Source organism: Zalophus californianus, chromosome 2, assembly GCF_009762305.2.
Source record: "Zalophus californianus isolate mZalCal1 chromosome 2, mZalCal1.pri.v2, whole genome shotgun sequence".
NCBI lineage: Eukaryota > Metazoa > Chordata > Mammalia > Carnivora > Otariidae > Zalophus > Zalophus californianus.
Genome location: NC_045596.1, coordinates 163,815,548 through 163,840,620, shown reverse-complemented (window position 1 = coordinate 163,840,620; position 25,073 = coordinate 163,815,548). Strand labels below are relative to the sequence as shown.

General features: G+C 39.0%; 2 protein-coding genes across 14 annotated transcripts in view; one reads left to right on the top strand and one right to left on the bottom strand.

Annotated features, from left to right (window-relative positions):
• Positions 1-24,681, bottom strand: part of RNF170 (ring finger protein 170) — a 47,815-nt gene extending 23,134 nt beyond the window's left edge. For 2 of the 9 annotated variants that reach the window (XR_003520638.2, XM_027598039.2), the window contains exons 1-2: positions 23,274-23,499; positions 17,483-17,626 (exon numbers count right to left, since the gene is read on the bottom strand). Coding sequence is in view for 6 of the 9 variants with exons in the window: in XM_027598039.2 (XP_027453840.1) it covers positions 17,483-17,619 (137 nt within the window). In the remaining 3 variants the exon portion in view is untranslated. Of the gene's footprint in view, positions 1-17,482; positions 17,627-21,672; positions 21,694-23,273; positions 23,506-23,592; positions 23,799-24,537 lie in introns of those variants that run through there. The other 7 variants (XM_027598043.2, XM_027598040.2, XM_027598048.2 and 4 more) reach the window with 7 other exon arrangements.
• HOOK3 (hook microtubule tethering protein 3) overlaps positions 23,996-25,073 on the top strand; it is a 104,410-nt gene continuing 103,332 nt past the window's right edge. For 3 of the 5 annotated variants that reach the window (XM_027598034.2, XM_027598030.2, XM_027598031.2), the window contains exon 1: positions 24,098-24,292. In XM_027598034.2, the coding sequence (XP_027453835.2) occupies positions 24,236-24,292 (57 nt within the window). In that variant the 5' untranslated portion in view covers positions 24,098-24,235. Of the gene's footprint in view, positions 24,293-24,846; positions 24,937-25,073 lie in introns of those variants that run through there. The other 2 variants (XM_027598037.2, XM_027598038.2) reach the window with 2 other exon arrangements.

Sequence of the window (25,073 nt, the reverse complement as noted above, 5' to 3'; positions counted from 1 at the left end):
CCCCACAGAGCAGGGAGAGTCCAATGTGGGACTCGACCCAGGACCCCAGGATCATGACCTGAGCCAAAGGCAGTCATTTAACCAACTGAGCCACCCAGGCACCCAGAAAAAAGAATTTTTAAAAAATGAGGAAAGGTCAGAGATCTCTATGACAACATACTAACATTCACATTATAGGCAGAAGAAAAAGACAAAGGGGCAGAAGACTTTTTGAAGAAATAATAGCTGAAAACTTCCCTAAATTGGGGAAGGAAACAGATATCCAAGCCTAGGGAACACAGAGAGCCCCAAAAAAGATGAACCCAAGAAGGTTCACACCAAGACACATAATTAAAATGCCAAAAATTAAAGAGAGAATCATTAAAGCAGCAAGAGAAAATAAAATAGTTATATACAAGGGAAATCCCATAAGGGTATCAGCTGATTTTTCACAGATACTTTGCAGGCCAAAAATAACTGGTATGATATATTCAAACTCCTAAAGTAAAAAGCGTATAACCAAGAATACTCTATCTGCCAGAGTTGCCATTCAGAATTGAAGGAGATATAAAGTTTCCCAGACCAACAAAAGTTAAAGGAGTTCATCAGTACTAAACCAGCCTTACAAGAAATGTTAAATGGACTTCTTTAAGCAGGAAAAAAAAAAAGTCAAAACTATAAGTAACAAAATTATGAAAGGAAAAAATTTCACTGGTAAAGCAAACATACAGTAAAGGTAGTAGATCATTCATAAAACTAGTATGAAGGTTAAAATACAAAAGTAGTAAAATCAATTATATCTACAGAAACTAGTTGAGATACACACACACACACACACACACACACACACACACACACATACAAGATAAGGGTGCCTGGCTGGCTTAGCCAGCAGAACATGTGAATCTTGATCTCAGGGTCATGAGTTCAAGCTCCACGTTAGGTGTAGAGCTTACTTAAAAAAAAAAAAAAGACACACACAAAATAGATGTAAAATATGCCATCATGTACATAAAACATGCAGGGGAAGGAGCAAAAATGTACTGCTTTTAGAATGTGTTTGAACTTAAGCACCTTCAACGTAATATAGACTGCTACATATACATAGGATGTTATATATGAATCTCATGGTAACCACAAACCAAAAGCCCATAATAGATATACAAAACATAAAGAGAATAGAATCTAAGCAAACACTAAAAAAAATCATCAAATTACAAGGGAAGAGAGCAAAAGAAGGAAAACAGAACAAAAACAACCAGAGAACAGCTGACAAAATGGCAGTATCTACAGACCTATCAACAATTACTTTTTATTAATTTTTTCATCATAGTAAGTGTACTCTTTAATCCCCATCACCTATTTTACCCATCCTCTAAACAACCTCCCCTCTGGTAACCATCTCTCTATAGTTAAGACTCATTGGTTTGTCTTTCTCACTTTTTTTTTTCCTTTGCTCATCTGTTGTTTTAAATTCCATATGAGTAAGATCATAAGGTATTTGTCTTTCTCCAACTTATTTCACATAGCATTACACTCTGTAACTCTATCCATATTGTTGCAAATGACAAGATTTCATTATTTTTTATGGCTGAATAATATGCCATTGTATATGTATACCACATCTTCTTTATTCATCCAACAATGGACACTTGGGCTGCTTCCATAATTGGGCTATTGTAAATAATGCTGCAGTAAACATAGGGGTACATGTATCCTGTTCATTAGTGCTTTTGTATTTTGGGGGTAAATACCTAGTACAGTGATTACTGAATCACAGGCTAGTTCTATTTTACATTTTTTAAGGAACCTCCATACTGTTTTCCACAGTGGTTGCACCAGTTTCCATTCCCACCAACAGTGCACGAGGATTCCTTTTTCTCCACATCCTTTCCAGCACTTATTGTTTCTTGTGTTTTTGATTTTAGCCCTTCTGATAGGTGTGAGGTGATATCTCATCATGGTTTTAATTTGCATTTCCCTGATGATTAATGATGTTGAGCATCTTTTCATGTGTCTGTTGGCCATCTGGATGTCTTCTTTGGAGAAATGTCTGTTCCTATCTTCTGCCCATTTTTTAATTGTATTATTTGTGTTTTTTTTGGTGTTGAGTTGTATAAGTTCTTCATGTATCTTGGATACTAACCCTTTATTGGAGATATCATTTCCAAATATCTTCTCCCATTCACTAGGCTGTCTCTTTTGTTTGGTTGATGGCTTCCTTTGCTGTGCAGAAGCTTTTTATTTTGAGGTAGTCCCAATAGTTTATTTTTGCTTTTATTTCCCTTACCTCAGGAAACAAATTTAGAAAAATGTTACTATGGCTGATGTCAGAGGAATCACTGCCTATGCTCTCTTCTAGAATTTTTATGGTTTCAGGTCTCACATTCAGGTCTTCAATCCATTTTGAGTTTTTGTGTGTAGTGACAGAAAGTGGTCCATTTTCATTCTTTTGCATGCAGCTGTACAGTTTTATCAACACCATTATTAAAGAGACTGTCTTTCCCCCATTATATATTCTTGCCTCCTTTGTTGAAGATTAATTGACCATATAAGCATGGGTCTATTTCTGGGTTTTCTATTCTGTTCCATTGATCTATGTGTGTATTTTTTCTTTTTTAATGAGGCTCCCAGCGTGGAGCCCAACTAAGGGCTTTAACTCACGACCCTGAGCCCAAGGCTTGAGTTGAAATCAAGAGTCAGACACTCCGGGCGCCTAGGTAGCTCAGTTGTTAAGTGTCTGCCTTCAGCTCAGGTCATGATCCTGGGGTCATGGGATCGAGCCCCGCATCAGGCTCCCTGCTCCGCGGGAAGCCTGCTTCTCCTCTCCCACTCCCCCTACCTGTGTTCCTGCTCTCGCTCTCTCTGTGAAATAAATAAATAAAATCTTAAAAAAAAAGAGTCAGACACTCAACTGACTAAGCCACCCAGGTGCCACTCTATGTGTCTATGTTTATGCCGGTATTATACTGTTTTGATTACTACTGCTTTGTAATATAACTTTAAGTCTGGGATTATGATACCTCCAGTTTTGTTTTTCAAGATTGCTGTGGCTATTCGAGGTCTTTCATGGTTCCAAATTTTAGGTTTGTTCTAGTTCTGTGAAAAAAGCTGTTGGTATTTTCAAAGACATTGCATAAATATATAGACTGCTTTTGGTAGTATAGACATTTTAACAATATTTGTTCTTCTAACTCATGAGCGTGGAATGTCTTTCCCTTTCTTTGCATTGTCTTAAATTTCTTTCTTCAGTGTTTTATAGTTTTCAGAGTACACGTCTTTCACCTCTTTGGTTAAGTTTATTCCTAGAGGGCGCCTGGGTGGCTCAGTCGGTTAAGCGACTGCCTTCGGCTCAGGTCATGATCCTGGAGTCCCGGGATCAAGTCCCACATCGGGCTCCCAGCTCCGCAGGGAGTCTGCTTCTCCCTCTGACCCTCTTCCCCCTCGTGCTCTCTATCCCTCATTCTCTCTCTCTCAAATAAATAAATAAAATCTTAAAAAAAAAAGTTTATTCCTAGATATTTCATTGTTTTTGGTGCAATTGTAAATGGGACTGTTTCTTAATTTCTCTATCACATCATTAGTACTGTATAGGAATGCAACATATTTTTGATTTTGTATCCTGCAACTTTACTGAATTCATTTATCAGTTCTAGTTTTTTGATGGTCTTTAGGGTTTTCTATAGTTTCATGTCATCTGCAAATAGTGACAGTTTTACTTCTTCTTTACAAATCTAGATTCCTTTCATATCTTTTTCTTGTCTGATTGTTGTAGCTAGGACTTTCAGTACCATGTTGAATAAAAGTGGTAAGAGTAGACACGCTTGTCTTATTCCAGACCTTAGGGGAAAGCTCTCAGCTTCTCACTACTGCATATGATATTAGTTATGGGTTTCTCATAGACGGCCTTTATTATGTTTAGGTATGTTCCCTCTAACCTACTCTGTTGAAGGCTGTTACCATGAATGGATGTTGTACTTTGTAAAACGCTTTTTCTGTATCTACTGAAATGATTGTATGGTCTTTATCCTCTCTTGTGATGCTGAAATGTTCTTTTCTGAGCCTGTACCCTTGTTTGCACCAACACCTTCCCCTGCCCCCCTTTAAAACACTAAAGGTACCTCTTCTGTTTTGCTAAAGAGCAACGCATAAACCTGGAAGTGAGTCAGAATAGGAAAGGGCACTCAAATTTTTATGGCCCTAAGACTTGAGAGGCTGTTGAAATGATCATACGGTTTTTATCCTTCCTCTTATTGATGTGACACATCACAATGATTGTTTTATGAATACTGAACCACATTTACATCCTGGGAATAAATCCCGGTTGATCATGGTGTATGATTTTTTTAATGTATTGTTGGATTCAGTTTGCTAATTTTTTGTTGAGGATCTTTGCATCCACAGTCATGAGAGATATTAGCCTATAGTATTCCTTTTTTGTGGTATCTTTCTCTGGTTTTGATATCAGGGTGATAACTGGCCTCACAGAATAAATTTGGAAGTTTTCCTTCCTCTTGTATTTTTTGTAATAGTTTGAGAAGAATAGGTATTAATTTCTTTAACTGATAGAATTCTCCTGTGAAGCTGTCTGCTCCTGGATGTTTGTTTTTTGGTAGTTTCCTGACTACTGATTCATTTCATTGCTGGTAATCAATCTGTTCAAATTTTCTATTTCTTCCTGCTTTAGTTTTTGTAGGTCACATGTTTCTCGGAACTTATCCATTTTTTCTAGGTTGTCCAATTAGGTTTTCATAATATTGTTATAATCGCTTGTATTTCTATGGTGTTGGTCGTTACTTCTCCTCTTTAGTGATTTTATTTGGATCCTCTCTCAATCTCCTTTTTTTTTAATGAGTCTTGCCATAAGTTTATCAGTTTTGTTGATATTTTCAAAGAACCAGCTCCTGGTTTCATTGATACATTCTAGTAGGGTTTTGTTGTGGTGGTGGTTGTTGCTGTTACTTTCTATATCATTTATATCTACTCTTAATTTTTATTATTTTTTTCCCTTTTACTGGGACTGGGTTTTTGCTTGTTCCTCTTTTTCTAGCTCCTTTAGGCATAAGGTTAGGTTGTTTTGAAGTTTTTCTTGCTTCTTGAGGTAGGCCTATATTGCAACAAACTTCTCTCTTAGCACCACTTTTGCTGCATTCCAAAGATTTGGGACTGTTGTGTTTTCATTTTCATTTGTTTCAAGTTTTGATTTCTTCTTTGATTTCTTGGTTGACCCATTCATTGTTTAGGAGCATATTATTTAACCTCCATGTATTTGTGTTCTTCCCAGATTTTTTTCTTGTGGTTGATTTCTAGTTTCATAGAATTGTGGCCAGAAAAGATACACGATATGACTTTGATTTTTTTGAATTTGTTGAGGGACTTGTTTTGTGGCCTAATATGTGATCTATTATGGAGAATGTTCCATATACACATTCTGCTGTTTTAGGATAGAATGTTTTGAACATGTCTGTTAAATCACTCTGGCCCAGGAGGTTATTCAAAGCCCGTTTCCTTGTTGAATTTCTATATGGATGATCTGTCCATCGATGTAAGTGGAGGGGTAAAGTCCCCTACTATTATTGTATTACTATCGATTATTTTATGTTTGTTATTAACTGTTTTATGTATGTTATGTATTAACTGTTTTATTCATGTTGGGTGCATTCAATAATCACTTTAAATGTAAATAAACTGAATTCTTGGGGCGCCTAGATGGCTCAGTTGGTTAAGTGTCTATCTTTGGCTCAGGTCATGATCCCAGGGTCCTGGGATCAAGCCCTGCATTGGGCTCCCTGCTCAGCGGGGAGTCTGCTTCTCCATCTCCCTCTGCCCCTCCCCTCTGCTCATGTTCTCTCTCTCTCAAATAAATAAATAAAATCTTAAAAAAAAATTCTCTGATCAAAAGTCATAGGGTGACTGAATGCATAAAAAAAGGAAGATGCCTACCTATGACCCAGCAATTGCACTACTAGGTATTTATCCAAAGGATACAAAAATGCTTATTTGAAGGGGTACATGCACTCCAATGTTTACAGCAGCACTATCAACAAGAGCCAAGGGGCACCGGGGTGGCTCAGTTGGTTAAGCATCTGCGTTCAGCTCAGGTCATGATCCCAGGATCCTGGGATCGAGTCCCGCATCAGGCTCCCTGCTCAGTGGGAAGTCTGCTTCTCCCTCTCCCTCTACCCCCTCCCCTCTGCTCATGCTCTCTCTCCCTCTCCCTCTCTCAAATAAATAAAATCTTAAAAAAAAATAGCCAAATTATGAAAAAGAGCCCAAATTTTATCAACTGATGAATGGATAAAGATGTTTTTTACATTACATATATATATATATATGAACAGTATTACTCAGCCATCAAAAAGAATGAAATCTTGGGGCACCTAGGTGGCTCAGTCAGTTAAGCATCTGCCTCTGGCTCAGGTCATGATCTCAGAGTCCTGCAAATGAGCATGGCGTCAGGCTCCCTGCTCAGGTGGGAGTCTGTTTCTCCTTCTTCCTCTGCCCCTCCCCACTGCTCATGCACTCTCTCTCTCTCAAATAAATAAATAAAATCTTAAAAAAAAGAAAATGAGATCTTGCCATTTGCAACAATGTGGATGGAACTAGAGTGTATTATGCTAAGTGAAATAAGTCAGTCAGAGAAAGACAAATATCATATGATTTCCCTCATATGTGAGATTTAAGAAACAAAACAGATGAACATGGGAGAAAGGAAGGAAAAATAAACTAAGATAGAAACAGAGAAGGAGGGAAGCCATAAGAGACTCTTAACTGTAGAGAACAGAGGGTTGCTGTAGGGGAGAAGGGTATTGAGATGCACTAAATGGGTGATGGGCATTAAGGAGGGCACTTGTCGGGATGAGCAGTGGGTGTTATATGAAGTGATGAATCACTAAATTCTACTCCTGAGACCTCCCCCCCAAAAAAGCAAGACCCATTGAATGCTAATTAACTTCAGACCAAACACATATGTAAACCAAAAGTGAAGGGATAGAAAAAGACATGTCATGCAAGAGGAAAAAAAAAAAAAAGTTGGGATAGCACTACTTATATCATATAAAGTAGATTTTAATAATAAAACAATGATTGTAACACGGGATAAAGAAGGACATTACATAATGAAAAGGATAAATCCAGGAACAAGGTATAACAATGATAAGTGCCCATCATAGGCCCACCTAAATACACAAAGCAATGACTAACAGACATCAAGGGAGAAATTGATAGCAATACAATAATTAACACCTCACTCACATTAATGGATAGATCATCCGCACAGAAAATCAATAAAGAAACAATGGCTCTGAATGACACATTAGACCAGATGGACTTAACAGTTAAGTACAGAACATTCCTTCCAAAAAGAGAATATTCTTTTAAAGTGCACATGGAACATTCTCCAGTATGGATCACACATTAGGTCACAAAATAAGTCTCAATAGATTTAAGAAGATTGAAATCCTATTGAGCAATGTTTCCAATCATAATTACATGAAACTAAATCAATTACAAGAAAAAAAACTGGACACAATACAAGCATGTGGTTGGAAAACAACATGCTACTAGACAACCAACAGGTTAACAAAGAAATCAAAGAGGAAATAAAAGAGAATACCTGGAAACAAATGAAAATAGAAACACAATGGTTCAAAATCTTTGGTACCCAGCAAAAATTGTTTTAAGAGAGACGTTTATAGTAATAGAGACCTGCCTCTAGAAACAAGAAAACTCTCATAAACAATCTAATGTTACCTCTACAGAAACTAGAAAAAGAATGAACAAGAACCAAAGTTAGAAAAAGGAAAGAAATAATAAAGATCAGAGTAGAAATACATGAAATAGAGACTTAACAAAAAACAGAAAGAAAAGATTAGTGAAACTAACAGCTAGTTCTTTGAAAAGATAAATAAAATTGATAAACCTTAAGCCAGACTCATCAAGAAAAAAAGAGAACTCAAATAAAGAAAATCAGAAATGAAAGAGAAGTTACAGCCAACATTACAGAAATACAAAAGATTGTAAGAAACTACTATAAAAAATTATATGCCAATAAAGTGGATGAACTACAAGTGGATAAACTGCTAGAAATATACAATTTTCCAAGACTGAATCACGAAAATATAGAAAATCTGAACAAACCAGTGACTAATAATGAAATTGAATCAATAATCAAAACACAACCAAGAAAGAAAAGTCCAGGACTTGATGGCTTCACAGGTGAATTCTATGAAACACTTAAAGAAGAGTTAATACTTATCCTTCTCAAACTATTTTAAAAATATAGAAGAGGAAGAAATGCTTCCAAATGTATTCTATGAGGCCATCATTGTCCTGATACCAAAACTAAACAAAGATGCAATTTAGAAAAAAAAAGGAAATTATAGGCCAATATCCCTGATGAACATAGATGCAAAAATACTCAACAAGATATTAGCAAACCATATTCAACAATACATTAAATGGTTCATTCACTATGATCAAGTGGGATTCATTCCAGGATAATAAGGACAGTTCAATATCCACAATTCAATCAACATGTTACACCACATTAACTAAATAAAGGATAAAAATCATATGATCATCTTAATAGATGCAGAAAAACATCTGATAAAATTCAACATCCATTCATGATAAAAACTTTCAATAAAATGGGTTTAGAGGGCAAATAATAAACATAATAAAGAACACATATTAAAAACCCGCAGCTAATGTCCTAGTCAATGGTGAAAAGTGGAAAGCTTTCCTCTAAGAGCAGGAACAAAATAAGGATGTCCATCCTCGCCACACTACTTACTCAACACGCTACTAAAGTCCTAGTGACAGCAATCAAACAAGAAAAAGAAATGAAATGCATCCAAATTGGTGAAAAAGTAAAATAGTCACGATTTACAGATGACATGATAGTATACATTGAAAACCCTAAAGACTCCACCAAAATATTAGAGTAAATAAATTCAGTAAAGGTGCAGGATACCAAATTAATATACAAAAATCTGCTCCATTTCTATACATTAATAAAGAAATAGCAGAAAGAGAAATTAAGAAAACAATCCCATTTGCAATTGCCTCAAAATGAATAAAATACCTAGGGATAAATTTAACCAAGGAGATTCAAGACCTGTACTTTGAAAACTGTAAGACACCAATGAAATAAACTGAAAACAACAAAACAAGTGGAAAGACATACCACACTCATAGACTGGAAGAATTAACATTGTTAAATGTCCATACTACCCAAAGCAATCTACAGACTCAATGTAATCCCTATGAAAATACCAACAGCATTTTTGGTGCATGTGTCTCAGTTGGTTAAGCATCTGACTCTTGGTTTCGGCTCAGGTCATGGTCTCATGGGTCATGAGAGCAAGCCCTGCATCAGGCTCTGCACTCAGTGGGGAGTCTGCTTGAAGATTCTCTCCCTCTGCCCCTCCTCCCACTTCGTCTCTGTCTCTCCTTCTCTCTAAAATAAATACATAAATCTTTGAAAAAAGAAAATACCAACAGCATCTCTCACAGAACTAGAACAAATAATCTTAAAATTTGTATGGAACAACAAAAGACCACCAATAGCCAAAGCACACTTGAGAAAGAACAAAAAAGCTGGAGGTATCACAATACCAGTTTTCAAGATATACTACAAAGCTATAGTAATCAATACAGTATGGTACCGACACAAAAGTAGATACATATGTCAATAGAACAGAGAGCCAGAAATAATCCCATGCTTATATGGCCAATTAATGTATAACAAAGGAAGCAAGAGTATACAATGCGGAAAAAAGACAGTCTCTTCATTAATGGTCTTGGGAAAACTGGACAGCTATATGCAAAATACTGAAACTGGACTTCCGTATACCATACACAAAAGTAAATTCAAAATGGATTAAAGACCTAAATTAGGACCTGAAACCATAAAACTCCTAGAAGAAAACATAGGAAGGATGTATGTATGTACGTATGTATGTATGTATTGGACAACAGTCTTAACAATATTTTTCTGGATCTGTCTCCGCAAGCAAGGGAGACAAAAGCAAAAATAAACTATTGAGACTGCATCAAACTAAAAAGCTTTTGCACACCAAAGGATACTATCAACAAGGTAATAAGGCAGTCTATTGAATAGAAGAAGATATTTGCAAATGATATATATCCACTAAGGGGTTGATATCCAAAATATATAAGGAACTCATATAACTCAGCATCACAACACCCCCAAATAATCTGATTAATAAATGGTGAAAGGACCTGAATGACATTTTACCAAAGAAAACATCCAGATGGTCAAAAGACACCTGAAAAGATGCTCAGTGTCGCTAATCATCAGGGAAATGCATATCAAAACTACAACGAGTTATTACCTCACACCTATCTGAATAACTATTATCAAAAAGTCAAGAAATAACAAGTGTTGGCCAGAATGTGGAGAAAGGCAAATCTTTGTGCACTAATGGTGGGAATGTATATTGGTGGAAAATCAAATGGCAGTTTTAATTTTTAAAAAATTAAAAATAGAAATATCATATAATCTAGTTAATTCCTCTTCTGGGGAATTACCCAAAGAAAACAAAAACACCAATTCAAAAAGATATATGCACCCCTATATTTGTTGCAGCATTATTTACAATAGCCAAGATATGGAAACGACCTAAGTGTCCTTTGATAGATGAACTGTTAAGAAGATGTGATATATGTACACAATGGAATATTACTCAGCATAAGAAAGAATGAAATCTAAGAGGGGTAGAGAATGAAATCTCGCCATTCATGACATCGATGGACCTAGTTGGTATTACGTTAAGTGAAATAAGTCAGAGAAAGACAAAAACACCATATGATTTTACTTATATCTGGAATCTAAAAAACAAATGAGCAAACAAACAAAAAAACAAACAGAAGCAGACTAAGAAAACAAACCGATGGTTATAAGAGGGGAAGGGGATGGGCAAAATAGGTGAAAGGGATTAAGAGGTACAAACTCTCCTTTATAAAATAAATAAATCACAAAGATGTTAAGTACAGCATAGGAAATACAGTGAATGATAATGTAATTTAATATGTTGACAGATGATAACTAACCTCACTTACTGTGGTAAGCATTTGATAAGGCATATAATTTTCGAATTACCATGTTGTATACCTAAAACTAATGTTGTATGTCAACTACAATTAAAAATAAAAATTAGGAAAAAAAAATCTACTCTAAAAAAAAAGAGAGAAGAAAAAACCCAACCTAAAATTTATGTTATTTCAATGGACCCCCAAATAGCTAAAACAATCTTGAAAAAGAGCAATGTTGTAGGACACACACTTTCTGATTTCAAAACTTACTACAAATCTATAGTAATCAAAATGGTATAAAGGGCAAACATATATACCAATGGAATAGAACACAGAGTCCAGAAATAAACTCAAATAAATGGTCAAGTTATTTCTGGTAAGGATGCCAAGACCCTTCAATGGGGGAAGAGTGGTCTTTTGAACAAATGCTACTGGGAAAACTGGATATCCACATGCAAAAGAATGAAGAAGGACCCTTACTTCCTACCACATACAAAAATTAACTCAAAATTAATCAAAGACCTAAACTTAAGAGCTAAAACTACAAAAATTTTAGAAGAAAACATAGGGGAAAATCTTCGTGACCTTAGATTTGGCAATGATTTCTTAAATATGACACCAACAACATAGCAACAAAAGAAAAAATAAATTGGACTTTATCAAAGTTAGAAACTTTGTGCATTAAAGGACACTACAAAGAGAGTAAAAAGATAACTCACAGAAGAAAACATCTGTAAATCAGTTGATAAGTGACTAATACCAGAATATATAAAGAACTCTCATAACTTTTGTTGTCAACTATACTTCAATGAAAAAAAAACTCTCACATGGGCACCTGGCTGGCTCAGTCCGCAGAGCAAGAGACTCTTGATCTCAGGGTCTTGAGTTCAAGCCCCACATTGGGTGTAGAGCCTACTAAAAAAACAAGCAAAAACTCTCATAATTCGAAAATAGAAAGCAAACACCCCAACTCAAAGATGGGCTAAGAACTCGAATAGACTTCTTCAAAGAAGACATACATATTGTCAGTAAGCATATGAAATGATCACATTCATTCATCATGAAATGCAAATCAAAACTCCACTGAGAGGGGTGCCTGGGTGGCTCAGCCCAACAAGCGGCTGACTCTTGATTTCGGATCAGGTCATGATCTTGGGGTCCTGGGATCTGGCCTGCCCTCAGCGGGGAGTCTGCTTCTGGATTCTCTCTCCCTATTGCCCCTCCCCCTGCTTTCATGCATGCACGCTCTCTCTCTATAATAAATAAATCTTAAAAAAAAAAAACCTCCAATAAGATACTACCTCTCACCCATTTGGATGACAATTATAAAAAAATAGAAAGTAGCAAGTGTTGGCAAAGATACAGAAAAGTTGGAACCCCTGTGCACTGCAGGTGGGAATGTAAAATGGGCCAGCTGCTATGAAAAACAGAGTTTCCTCAAAAAGTTAAAAACAGAATTACCATATGATCCAGCAATTCCAATTCAAAGTGGGTATTTGTACACCAATGTTCACTGTCGTATCATTCCTAATAGCCAAAAGGTGGAACAACTCAAATGTCCATCAAAAACAAATGGATAAACAAAATGTGGTATATACATACAGTGGAATATTATTTAGCTATAAGAAGGAATGCTATTCTGATACATGCTAGAATGTAGACAGACGTTGAAAGCATTATGCTAAGTGAAATAAGCCAGACACGAATGGACAAATATGATTCCATTTTATGAGGTACACAAAATTGACTAATTCACTGAGATAAATGGAAGGAGGGGGAATGGGAAGCTATTGTTTAATTGGTACAGTTTCTGTGTATTGTGTAAGACTGATGAATTACAATTGCCTTTTTAAATATAAAACTTTTGGTTTGGGGGCACCTGGGTGGCTCAGTCATTAAGCATCTGCCTTTGGCTCAGGTCATGGTCCTAGGACCCTGGGATCGAGCCCTGCATCCGGCTCTCTGCTCAGTGAGGAGCCTGCTTCTCCCTCTCCCTCTGCCTATTGCTCTGCCTATTTGCGCTCTCTGTCAAATAAATAAATGAAATCTTAAAAAAGAAAACAAAAAAAAAACCTTTCAGTTTGGGCTTCATATCTTTCCAGTCTGTGGGGAAAACACTTTTATTATACAAGTAATAAATATCCATAGCAGGAAAATTAGAAAAATAAAAGAAAAAAATTTTAAATAAAATTAATTTTATCAAAAATAATTTTTAAACAGTATGGTTTACTTGACTTATGGTTTTGTGATGTGTCTTTCAATCATCAGTTCTCACTCAACAATTTATCATGGATACTTCCACACGATAAAGTTATATCTGCGTCTCATTCTTTTTTTTTTAATTTTTTTATTAAATTGAATGGGAGATAAAGTAGGATAAATGGAGGCAGGTTATAAATAGGTATATACATCAGAGTTCATTCAGTTAATATTTATTGAATGCTGGGGCGCCTGGGTGGTTCAGATGGTTAAGCGTCTGCCTTTGGCTCAGGTCATGATCCCAGGGTCCTGGGACCAAGCCCCACATCGGGCTCCTGGCTCAGCAGGGAGTCTGCTTCTCCCTCTCCCTCTGCCTCTCCCACTGCTCATGCTCTCTCTCTCTCTGAATCTCTGTGTCTCAAATGAATAAATAAAATCTTTAAAAAAAATAAAAAAAAATATTTATTGAATGCTTACTGTGTGCCAGGCCCTCTTCTAGGCTCTGAGGATATATCCACGAACAAACCAGATAAAAATTTCTCCCCTTGTGGAGTTCACACGAGATCTATCTCATTCTTAATAAAGAGCAGATACTCATGCCTAGTCATGACTCATTTTTTAAACAGCTTTATTGAAATATAATTCACATATCACACAATTTACCCATTCAAAATTTACAATTCAATGGTTTTTAGCATATTCACACATATATGTAACCAGCACAATTTTAGAATATTTCCATTAACTCAAAAGGAAACTCTGTACCCCTTAGCTATAATTCCCTATATCCTGATCTTCCACTCCAGTCCACTAATCTGCTTCCTGTCTCTACAGAGTTCCCTACTTTGGACATTCATATGAACAGACTCATATATGTGGCCTTATCTGACTTACTTCACTTAGCATAATGTTTTAAAGTTTCATCTATGATGTAGCATGTGTCAGTATGTTATTCTTTTTTATTGCTGAAAAATATTCCATTCTGTGTATATGTCACATTTGTTTATCCATTCATTTGTTGATGGATATTTGGGCTGTTTCCACTTTTTGGCTATTATTAATAATGCTGCCACGAACATTCTTGTATAAGTGTTGTTTTTTTTGTTTGGTTTGGTTTTTTTAGAGAGGATGGGGGGAGGGACAGAGGGAGAGGGTGAAAAGAATCTTAAGCAGGTTCCACACCCAGCATGGAACCTGATGCGAGGCTCAATCTCACAAGCCTGAGATCATGACCTGAGCCGAAATCAAGAGTTAGACAACTGACTGAGCCACCCAGGAACCCCTCTTTTACGAGTTTTTGTGTGGAGATGTGTTTCCATTTCTCATGGGTGTATATATATATACACCTAGGAGTGAAACTGCTACATTACATGGTAACTCTATATTTCATCATTTGAGGAACTGAGAGTTTTCCAAAGAGGTTGTATCATTTTAGATCTCCACTATCAGTGTGTGAGGATTCCAATCTTCTCACATCCTCAACAACTATTATTATTTGACTTTTTTTTTTTTTTTTAAAGATTTTATTTATTTATTCATGAGAGACACAGAGAGAGAGAGCGAGAGAGAGGCAGAGGGAGAAGCAGGCTCCCAAGGAGCAGGGAGCCTGATGCGGGACTCGATCCCAGGACTCTGGGATCATGACCTGAGCCGAAGGCAGACGCTTAACCATCTGAGCCACCCAGGCGCCCTATTTGACTTTTTGATTGGAACCATTCTGGTGGTATGAAATTGTATCTTACTGTGATTTTGATTTGCATTCCTCTGATGATTAACAATGTCAAGCATAGTTATGTTCCTATTGGCCATTTGCATATCTTCTTTGAAGGAATGTGTATTCACATTCTTTGGCTATTAATTGCATTATTTGGCTTTTTATTACTGAGTTCTGAGGTCCTTATATATTCTAGATACATGTACTGTATAGATAGGGGTGCCCGGGTTGGCTCAGTTGGTTAAATGTCCAACCCCATCTCAGCTCAGGTCTTGATCTCGGGGTCATGAGTTCAAACCCCATGCTGGGTGTGGAACCTACTTAAAAACAAAAAACAAGTACTGTATAGATATATGATTTGAAATATTTTCTCCCATTCTACAGGTTGCCTTTTCATTTTTTTTGTTGTTTTGTTTTAAAGATTTTTACTTTATTTCACAGAGAGAGAGAGAGAGAGCACAAGCAGGGGAATGGGCAGAGGGAGAAGCAGACACCCACTGAGCAGGGAGGCCGATGTGAGGCTTGATCCCAGGATCCTGAGATCATGACCTGAGTGGAAGGCAGATGCTTAACCAACTGGGCCACCCAGGGTGCCCCTGCCTTTTCATTTTCTTGATGATGTCCTTTGAAAGCATGCAAGTTGGAATTTTTAATACATTTTATTTATTTATTTGAGAGAGACAGAGACAGTGAGAGAGAGCACAGGTGGGAAGGAGCAGGAGAAGCAGACTCCCCACTGAGCAGGGAGCCCGATGTGGGGCTCCATCCCAGGATCCTGGGATCATGACCTGAGCTGAAGCAGACGCTTAATGACTAAGCCACCCAGGTGCATGCAAGTTGGGAATTTTGATGAAGTCCAGTTTATCTATGTTTTTCTTTCGTTGCTCATATTTTGTGTCATATCTAAGAATTTTGATGTTTAAAAATCTTTTCTATAATTTTATAGCAAGCTCATACTATTTGTAATTTTTGAAATTAATCTTTTTTGTATTTTATACTTTTTTCTATTTGTTTTCAATGATACATACATATATGTAAAATTTTATTTATCTCCATGTGTTAACACTTAAATTTCTAGTTTATATCCTAGTCTCTACGTAATGATATATAAACACCTGAAGCCTTTAATATTATTCCTGATTCTAAAACAGTAGTTTTAACTTTAATCTTAATTCCCTCCATTCTGTCCAACTTTTTTTTTGCCTGTTTTCTAGTTAAAGAGTGAAAATATCTTGTACTTATTATCTATATCACCTACAAATTGAGGGATTCGATTATGAAAATTACCTTTTTAAACTATGATACTTCCATATAAAATATTAATATTTTATTCAAAATATGGTATTTCAATTTTATCTCATGAGACCGCTGGTGACAAGAACATATATCATAGCATTTAGACCCTAATGAAAAATAAAATACCTTAGTAAATATACAATTGATGCGAGAAACAAAGGCCGAAGAAAAAATTAAATTCCCTACTGCCCACAGCTCATTGACAAGTCCTTGAAACAGGTAGAGTGACCTTCCTCTAGGAACTCAGCTGCCTCAGTGTTGACACTTTGCGAAGGGCAAAAGGCAATCTTAGCTTAACATTATCCTGACCCCACAGGGTCCTGCAAGTCTACTTTAACATATAAAAATCTGCCTCCGGCTCGGGTCATGATCCTAGGGTTCTGGGATCGGGCCCCGCATTGGGCATCGGGCTCCCTGCTCCGTGGGAAGCCTGCTTCTCCCTCTCCGGCTCCCCCTGCTTGTGTTCCCTATCTCGCTGTGTCTCTCTCTGTCAAATAAACAAAATCTTTAAAAAAAAAAAATTCCTTTGGAAATTTCCTTTATCTCTACCCCCAACCCCACCCCAAGATATATGTTAGCAATCATCCTCCGCGAATATGGCCCACTGATATATATCTGAAGGGTCTCATGACTAACATTTTATTAGACAGTAATAAATGACTTTTTCCTAACAATATTTAGCCCCCTCAAGTTCCTGGAAACCTTGCTTCCAAAATTCCTTAGAGGGGCGCCTGGGTGGCTCAGTCAGTTAAGTGTCTGACTCTTGGTTTCAGTTCAGGTCAGGATCTCAGGATCTTGAGATTGAGACCCGTGTAAGGCTCCGCATTCAGCGGGGATTCTGCTTCTCTCCTTCTCCCTCTGTCCCTGGCCACCCCCCCACCTTTCTCTAAAATAAATAAATCTTAAAAAAGAAAATTCTTTAGAGACTTATGCTATCCCTAACCCCTCCCAGCTTGAAAGTATATCATCAGTCACCTGTCCCAACCCCAGTGCAGCTCTTTCTGCCCACAGATCCTGTCCCCATTCTTTAATAAAACCTCCTTTTTGCACTGAAGACATCTCAAGAATTTTTTCTTGGCTGTAGGCTCCAAACTCCAACATTTCCACATCACAGTTATTGAGCTCTATTACTCACTCACTTTTTTAAATGAAGTATTAAAAATTACTAGAAGTAGTCAGAAAGCAGTGGCCCTTGAAAATATACATTATTTCAATTCTTTTGTCCTTTAGTCTCACCTGAAAAGTGCATATACCAGGGTAGCAATCAAAGCGAAACTGACCACAACTGCCACAAGCACTTGGTCACTTACTCCTTCTATGACTGAATCATCATCCAATTTCAAACTTTGAACTTCACCTTGATATTTGGCCATTCCAAGTCTAAAAGATAAATAAACAAAGGTTACAAATGACACAGTGAAAATAAGATATACTAATCAAAACCACATAAACACACTAACTTCTAATGTATACTATTTTTTTAAAGCACCCACTTAAGGAAAGTTGCATTAAGTACAACTCTAGTGGGGATTCTCCCATTATTGAGTGCTTTAAAATCTGCCAGACACATTATTTTGAGGAGTACAAAATTTTATCTCCTTTAAGGTAAACGATTACTGTAATTTTTCATCTATTTACATTTTTTAAAACAAGTTTTTAAAAAATACCCTTTCTTCTTCAAGCTCTGGTCCTTTAATCTTAAGGAAAAAAAAGACATTCCTGATGGTCAACTGCTCTTCTCATTCTTATATACCAAATCAATTCTCCCAGTGAATCAGATCCCTCTTCACCCTCACAGCACTGAAAGTGTCTTGGAATGTACCAAGAATGAATAGGGAAGGCAATATATTTTCTTCTTCTGTAAATATTCCTGTATTATCTAGTGTACTGTTCTGTACACAGTAGGGCCTAATAATATATGTTTAAATATAAATGACTTACTTATAATGTTAGTAATTGCAAAGAAAAATACATTTAGGCTATAGGACATTTATATCTATACCAAGATTAGTTGAATTAATGAAAATTCTGGTGCTTGAAAAACTATTGGCTTCACCTGGAACTAAGCTCAGCTTATGGTTCAGAATTCTTTGAACTGCCTGGAATAAGGGATCACTCTGAGGCTGCATTTCCTTATGAAGAGAAAAGGGAGGATATGAAATTCTCCTTCCCATACACTAAGCTTGAGAAAAATGGCAATACCCAATTTCTATAGGTATGAAGGGAAATAACCCAGCCACATCAGAATCCAAGTATCACAGGTAATTCATATTTTTTATATTGCAAAACAGAAAAATTTAGTCTCATAAGACACCTAAAGAAAAATAAAGGAAATATTTAAACATATGACTACTCATAATTAAAATAAAATTCTGTATCTATGTAACTTATTGCACTGAAAAGTTTTATTCATTAATCTAGCGAGTCTCTGTTAAGAGGAAACTTTGTGAAAGTCTAACACCTTTGAAAGAATCTATATTGGCTGCTAATAAGGAAATTACCTTATGGAAGAAACCTAAGCAAACAAACAGATCAAAGCCAATTTCCATCTTTACACATAGTAATAGCCTAATATATCAGGAACTTTCTAATGATAGGTTTCAAATAACCATTACGAAGACCACACACCAGGAAACTCAGAGAAGCAGCTCTAACTTCATTATTTTCATTCAAAAGAATAGTCAAACGAACTGCCAACTGAAACTGAACAAACAGCCTGAAATAATCTAGGGGTGGGCCGTGTAGTAAATTTAGGTGTTTCTTTTACCAGGTTTCCTCTGTTTCTTTTTTTTTAAAGATTTTATTTTTTAAGTACTCTCTAAACCAACGTGGAGCTGAAACCCACAACCCCAAGATCAAGAGTTTTAGGCTCCAATGACTAAGCCAGCCAGGAGCCCCAGGTTTCTCTTTTAAAGTTGGAGATGCTTTGTACAGCTGTCAAAAGTCCTAAGGGCAGTGAGAACTACTTGCAGCTGCACAAAAGATAACCAGAATCTTATCCCCTTGTGTCAAGAATTCCAGTCTCTACTGAATCTCGTTACTTCAGAGTTGTGACGATTTTTCCCAGTGGTATAAATTTAGGCAGTTTACTACTGAAGTGGAGCAGAATTTGTCACCCCAAAGTAATGACTTTTTGTTTTTAAAAAATAACCTAAAGTCATTCTTAAAACAGCAAAGGAAAAGTTCTGAAACTCAAGCAGACCTTACCCTTCTGTAAAAGAGACATTTACAAGGGAAATCTCCATTTGTAAAGGTATCTCTCTCTCAGTACCAGAAGAGGAGGACTAAATTCCTAGAGACTGTTATGAATGGAGAAGGCATGGACTTAAATCTGCATAACTTTACCCTTGTTTACTGTGCTTTTCCTGGTAACTTCCCATAACTGTGTCCCCCCACCCCCAACATCTTTCTTTTGTCTTACCTGAAGGTGGTTTTTAATGTGACCGCTTGGGCCATTTTGGAGTTACTCAGTTTTCCTGGGTACCTCCCATGTACCCGGGAAGTATACAAATGATTAAGCTTCTGTTTTTTTCTTGTTAATGTCTTTTATTACAGGGGAGTCTCGGCCAAGAACCTAATAGGGTAAGGTGATATTTTTTCTCCCCCAGACTCCTTTGTGTATTTTTTAATGGATTACATTTGTTTCTGTGTCCTTCCAAGTGTAATTAATGGTAATGTGAGTAAATTCCACTGTACAAATTATGTTTTTTCATTCTGCTGTATATTTAACTTCTTTGCAAATAAGATATTGCTTATGATATTGCTTCAAGCACAGTTCCAAGAGCTCAGAGATCCAGGATGCTCTAAGTATTGCAGAGCCATATAATGTTATTTGCATCATTTTATAGAAGTTCCCAATGTTATTGAAATGAAGAGTTATTTTTTACTTCCACAAATTCTGGTATCCCGAAAGAAAGTGTTTGGGCGGGGAGGGGGAAGAGGCTGCTGATAAATTTCTGAGAGGAACAGAGAGGTCAGGTGCATTTTCCTGTCACTTGGAAACCCCAGCTAAACACAGAGCTCTCACACAGGCAACTACTAATGACTGACCTTGTTGGGGGCTTCCAATAGCTCAACTTCCACTAGTAGTTTTTCTTATAATCATAGTTTTTAAAATGGAACTGTAGGAGTTAATAGCTCAAAAATTGGGTAAGATGCTGATCTAAGATTACAGAGGATAAATGATAAAAAGAAAATTTTCTACTTGAGACGACATAATACCTCAATCTTGAAAAGTCAGTCTTTTCAATCTGAACTTCAGTTCTCCAACTTGTGCATTACACAGTCAGGTCTTGTCTAGACCAGAACAGTGCTGATGGTTTTGCCCAATAGCACTGGCTCTCAACTCAAGCCTGCTTGGACATTAACAGCCCAGATTTTAGTTCCAGTTCTACTACCACATCTGTGTCCTCGCTTAATCTCTAAGGACTTTCATTTTCTGCAAAATGTAAAAACTGGGCTTGAGGATTTTTTAAGTTCCTTCCCCCATTACAAATATGAAAGTAAGAGTCACCAGGACTTCATTTTTACTATCTGAGATTCACAGAAACAAAACACCACAGATCTTGGAAACTGTGTGGTGTAACTGATAGAAGGCTGAAGTGAACTGGTTTCTAGCTTTGATTTGCTATTAACTAGCTAAGCCTTATTGAGGAGTAGCTTAGTATGTCAGAGAACCGTAAGCTTTGGAGGCAGACAACTGTGTACTTATGTAGTTTGCATCTCAGCTTCTTCATATGTAAAATACATAAAATTAATTTTAACCAAATGCCCACTTTTAAGTAACCTCCACACCCAATGTGGGCTCGAACTCACAACACCGAGATCAAGAGTCGCATGCTCTACCTAATAAGCCAGCCAGGCACCCCTCAAATGCCCATTTGTTTGACCAAAAAAAAAAAAAAAAAAAAGCTCTTTGTTTTATGGAGATTATAACGAGATAATGGAGGTAGAGTATTTAGTATATTGCTTGGCACATCATATAGGCTCTCAGTAAATGGAAGCTATAATATTTTGATTACTAATTTTTTATAGATTTTATTTTTTAAAGTAATCTCTACACCCAACGTGGGCCTCAAACTTACAACCCCAAGATCAAGAGTCACATGCCCAACAAACTGAGCCAGCCAGGCACCTCTTGATTACTATTATTAAAAACTGTCAAGAACCATTATAAAACTTAGCTGTGCCTTCCCCATTGCTGCACTTTGTTGCATCTCAAATTCTCTTTAATCAAAGCTCTAAGTAGGTATTCCCTGGGAAGACAGCATAAACTTGGGAACACTGCCACGCAGGACACTACCGTGTTTATTTAAATCTGATAAACACCTTTAAAAATAAATAAATAAGTCTGATAAACAGCTATAGATGAGAACTAGTCTCCAACTAACTACAGTAAGGAGATGGCTATGACAAGTTGCACTCACCTCTCTCTTTGGTCTTTTCCAAAACTTTCAGAAAAAAAATAAAGAATAAGGGAAATATAGAAATTCCATAACTTCCAAAGGAGAAACTCAGTTGTTTTACCCAAGTTCACGTAAAACCGGATGATCACATGACTTCCGCAATTACATCCAAGAAGCTTTTAATATAATTTCTTTCATTGAGGGTAATTGGAGCCACAAATGAAATCTCAAGAACACTGCAGTATCATACATAAATGCACTGTGAGTGAGCAGTCAAGACTGAAAAAGGAGGCTTAGGTCAATTGTGTCAAAGCCTCGAAAACCTGAACAGCTGGAGTGAAGGTGTTCACTACACCACAGTCCCTCCAGAAAAGGCTAGCATCTTGTTCTTCACTTCCAAAGACAAGCTGCAGGTGAGTCAGGCTTAAGTCAATGTAACATGTACTTACTGATTTTACGTTCCTAACAAGGGTAATGTCATTAAAGTGCTAGGGATTCTACAGAAACAACCTAGTATGGAATGTAGGAACTCTGGTTTGACAAATCCAGAAGCACCAACAGAGGAAACAAAGGCAGGTGAGACACATTTATCATTTCTAAAAATTTCTCTGCCCTTGGTGGAGGGAAGAATATAATTTTTTAAAAAGACCACTGAGAAGACTCTAGGTAAGATTCTTTTACATTTACAAAATGATACATTCAACACATGTGAACTGTTAATTGGTACTCAGTAACGCATCGTTAAAAACTCACTCCAATTCCGAATGCTCAATGACAAAACCTACTCCTAATGGGAAAAGGGGGGGCTCCAGGAACTCGCAAACCAAAGTAAAGATGTGCTCTAGGAAGTTAAGTTTGCTGCACTCCAGATAAGTTTGGCATTAACTGGTAAAGTTATGTATACGCTATGATTCAACGATTCTCCTAGGACTCCAACGTATGTATCCTAAAGAAACCCCCTACACATCTGCACTAGTATCCAGGTTTAAGAATGCTTACAGCACTGTTTTTAGTAGCCCCAAACTGGAACAAAATGTCCATTAACAGAATGGATACGCTATTATAATCATACAATGGAATACTAGACAGCAATGAAAATTACCTACAGATACACACAAATTTACTATCAATTCAAAGCCATAAAATACACTGATTCCATTCATAAAAGTTCAAAAACAAGCAAAGTAAAACTATATTGTTTAGGCATGCATATACAGACAGTAAAGCTATAAGAAAAGCAGGAAAGTATCATAAAAGTCAGTCTAGAGAGGGAATTGTTCTCAGGAAGGAACACTAGGTGTGGGTAGAACTCGAGGTATGGGCAGTGTTTTTTTGTTTTTATCTGGGTGTTTATTATTCTTTAACCATGTACATTGTATGCACTTTTCTGCATATGTTATAGCATATAAAAATATATTGGTATTCCTGCAGAAATCCACGCCTCTAAAAAGGTGGGTGCTCGCTGGCGGACCATCCACCAAGCCATTAAACACGAAGGCCAACCCCCAGCTCTGCACTAGGAGAAACAGGCCCTAGAACTGCCGAGGTCCTCACGGACTAACAACTGGCGCACACCCTCTCCCTACTTAAGTAGCCGAAGTTTTCAGGGAGTCGACGCTCACCCACGACCCAGGAAGGAACGGCCGGCTCTCCTCACCCGGCCAAGCACCTAGAATCACGAGACGCCCGCCACGTCGGCCCTTCCACCGCCTCCGGAATTCCGGGCGGGAGCTGGGCGACTCTGGGGCTTAGCCCGGGGCTTCCTGAAGGAAGGCGGAGCCTCGGGGTCAGAAGCAGCGACTCCCCCCGCCGCGAAGCCCGAAAGGTACCCCGGGGCAGTCCCGCCCACGCCGGAGCCCTGCCGGCAGCTCCCGCGGGCCCGGATCCGGGTGGGCGTGGCCGGCCGCGGGCCGGCGACTGGGAGGGGGAGGGGGCGCGTACCTCTCCACCGTAGAGGATACCTCGCCAATTCCCGGTGACTGAGAATAGAGATTATTTCCGGGCACGGCCCCCGCCACCCCTCCCGGGCAACCACTAGCTGTCTCTTTTTTTAATTTGGAGTGCGGACACTGGCGCACGCGCACTTCCCAGCTTCCGTGAGCGTTCGAGCGGACAGGCGTGTGGACCCGCCGCCGCCGCCGCCGCCGCCACCACCACCACCGCCAGGGCCGGGCGCGTGCGCGCGGCGACACGCAGTGGGCCGGCGTCGGGGCGCGCGCGGGCGGCGGGGAGGCGGGCCGGCCGGAGCGCGATTGTGCGCAGTGGCTCGTCCGCCGCCGCTCTGGCCAGGCCCGTCGCTCTCGGGAGGAGGGGTGGGGGGGGCTGGAAGCGGGGACGCGGGGCTGCGGGCGTGGCCGGGGGCGCGCGCGGCGGGCGCGCGGTCCCGCGTGAAAGGAGGAGGGGCAGCGGGGGTGACTGTGCGAGAGCCGCTGGCAGCGCCGGGGCGGTAGTCGGCGGCCCGGGCCCGAGGAGAAGGTGGGCCAGAGGCTAGGTCAGCTGCCCGGACCCTCCGACGCAGCCCCAAACCGAGCGGCAGCGGTTTCTGGTGAGGTGGGGAGGCGCTGCCAAGCCCCAGTTAGTGAAGATGTTCAACGTGGAGTCGGTGGAGCGGGTGGAGCTGTGCGAGAGCCTTCTCACTTGGGTATGTGATGACTGGCGGGTCGGGGGAAGACCCCCTCCCCCAGGCCTCCTTTCCGGGATCCCCCACGCTTGTCGCGGGGGGCGAGCGCCGAGGGCGGCGGTGCCGTCACATCCGGGGCCTGGGGCGGGCGGAGCCGGGGGACGCCGGTGCGGGCCGCGTCTACCCTAGCTGCCTAGCCGGGCGGGGGGCGGCGGGGAGCGGCCGGGCGCGAGGGGGGCTCGGCCCCAGGTCGGGGGGAAACTTGCCAGGCTTGAGGTGTTGGCTGCCCTCCGAGGGGAAACCGGCCCGGTGGAGCTTAATGATGGGGTGCAGGCGGCACTGTGATTAGGATTGTTGTTTGCAGCTGATGAGGCGCTGGCGCTTCCCTCTCGCGCTGCCAGGGACACCAAAGCGTTGGCTGTCTCTGCGCCCGGCGCAGCCGGTAGAGGCACTCGGGACCCCTGGTTACGACGTTCCTCGCCTTTGTTGTAGCATTCGCGGAGGACTGAGGGTAGCCCCTTGACGGATGAGCCAGGCCCCCTGGAAGAGAAAAGTACTTTGAAGGGAGGGTAGGAAAAATACGAAAAGGCACCCAGAGACGGTATTTAAAATGCGAGATGCCTTCAGAGATTAGAAAGTAAGCGGTGTGGAGATACTTATTAAAGGTATAAATATAAAAACAAATCTGGAAGATATGTGGGAATCACTAATGGACGTCGACAATTTGGGGCGACGTTGTGGGCTTCTAATCTTAAAGTTATTGAAATTGTCACGTTTTAAAGTAAATACCTGTTTAGTTCTA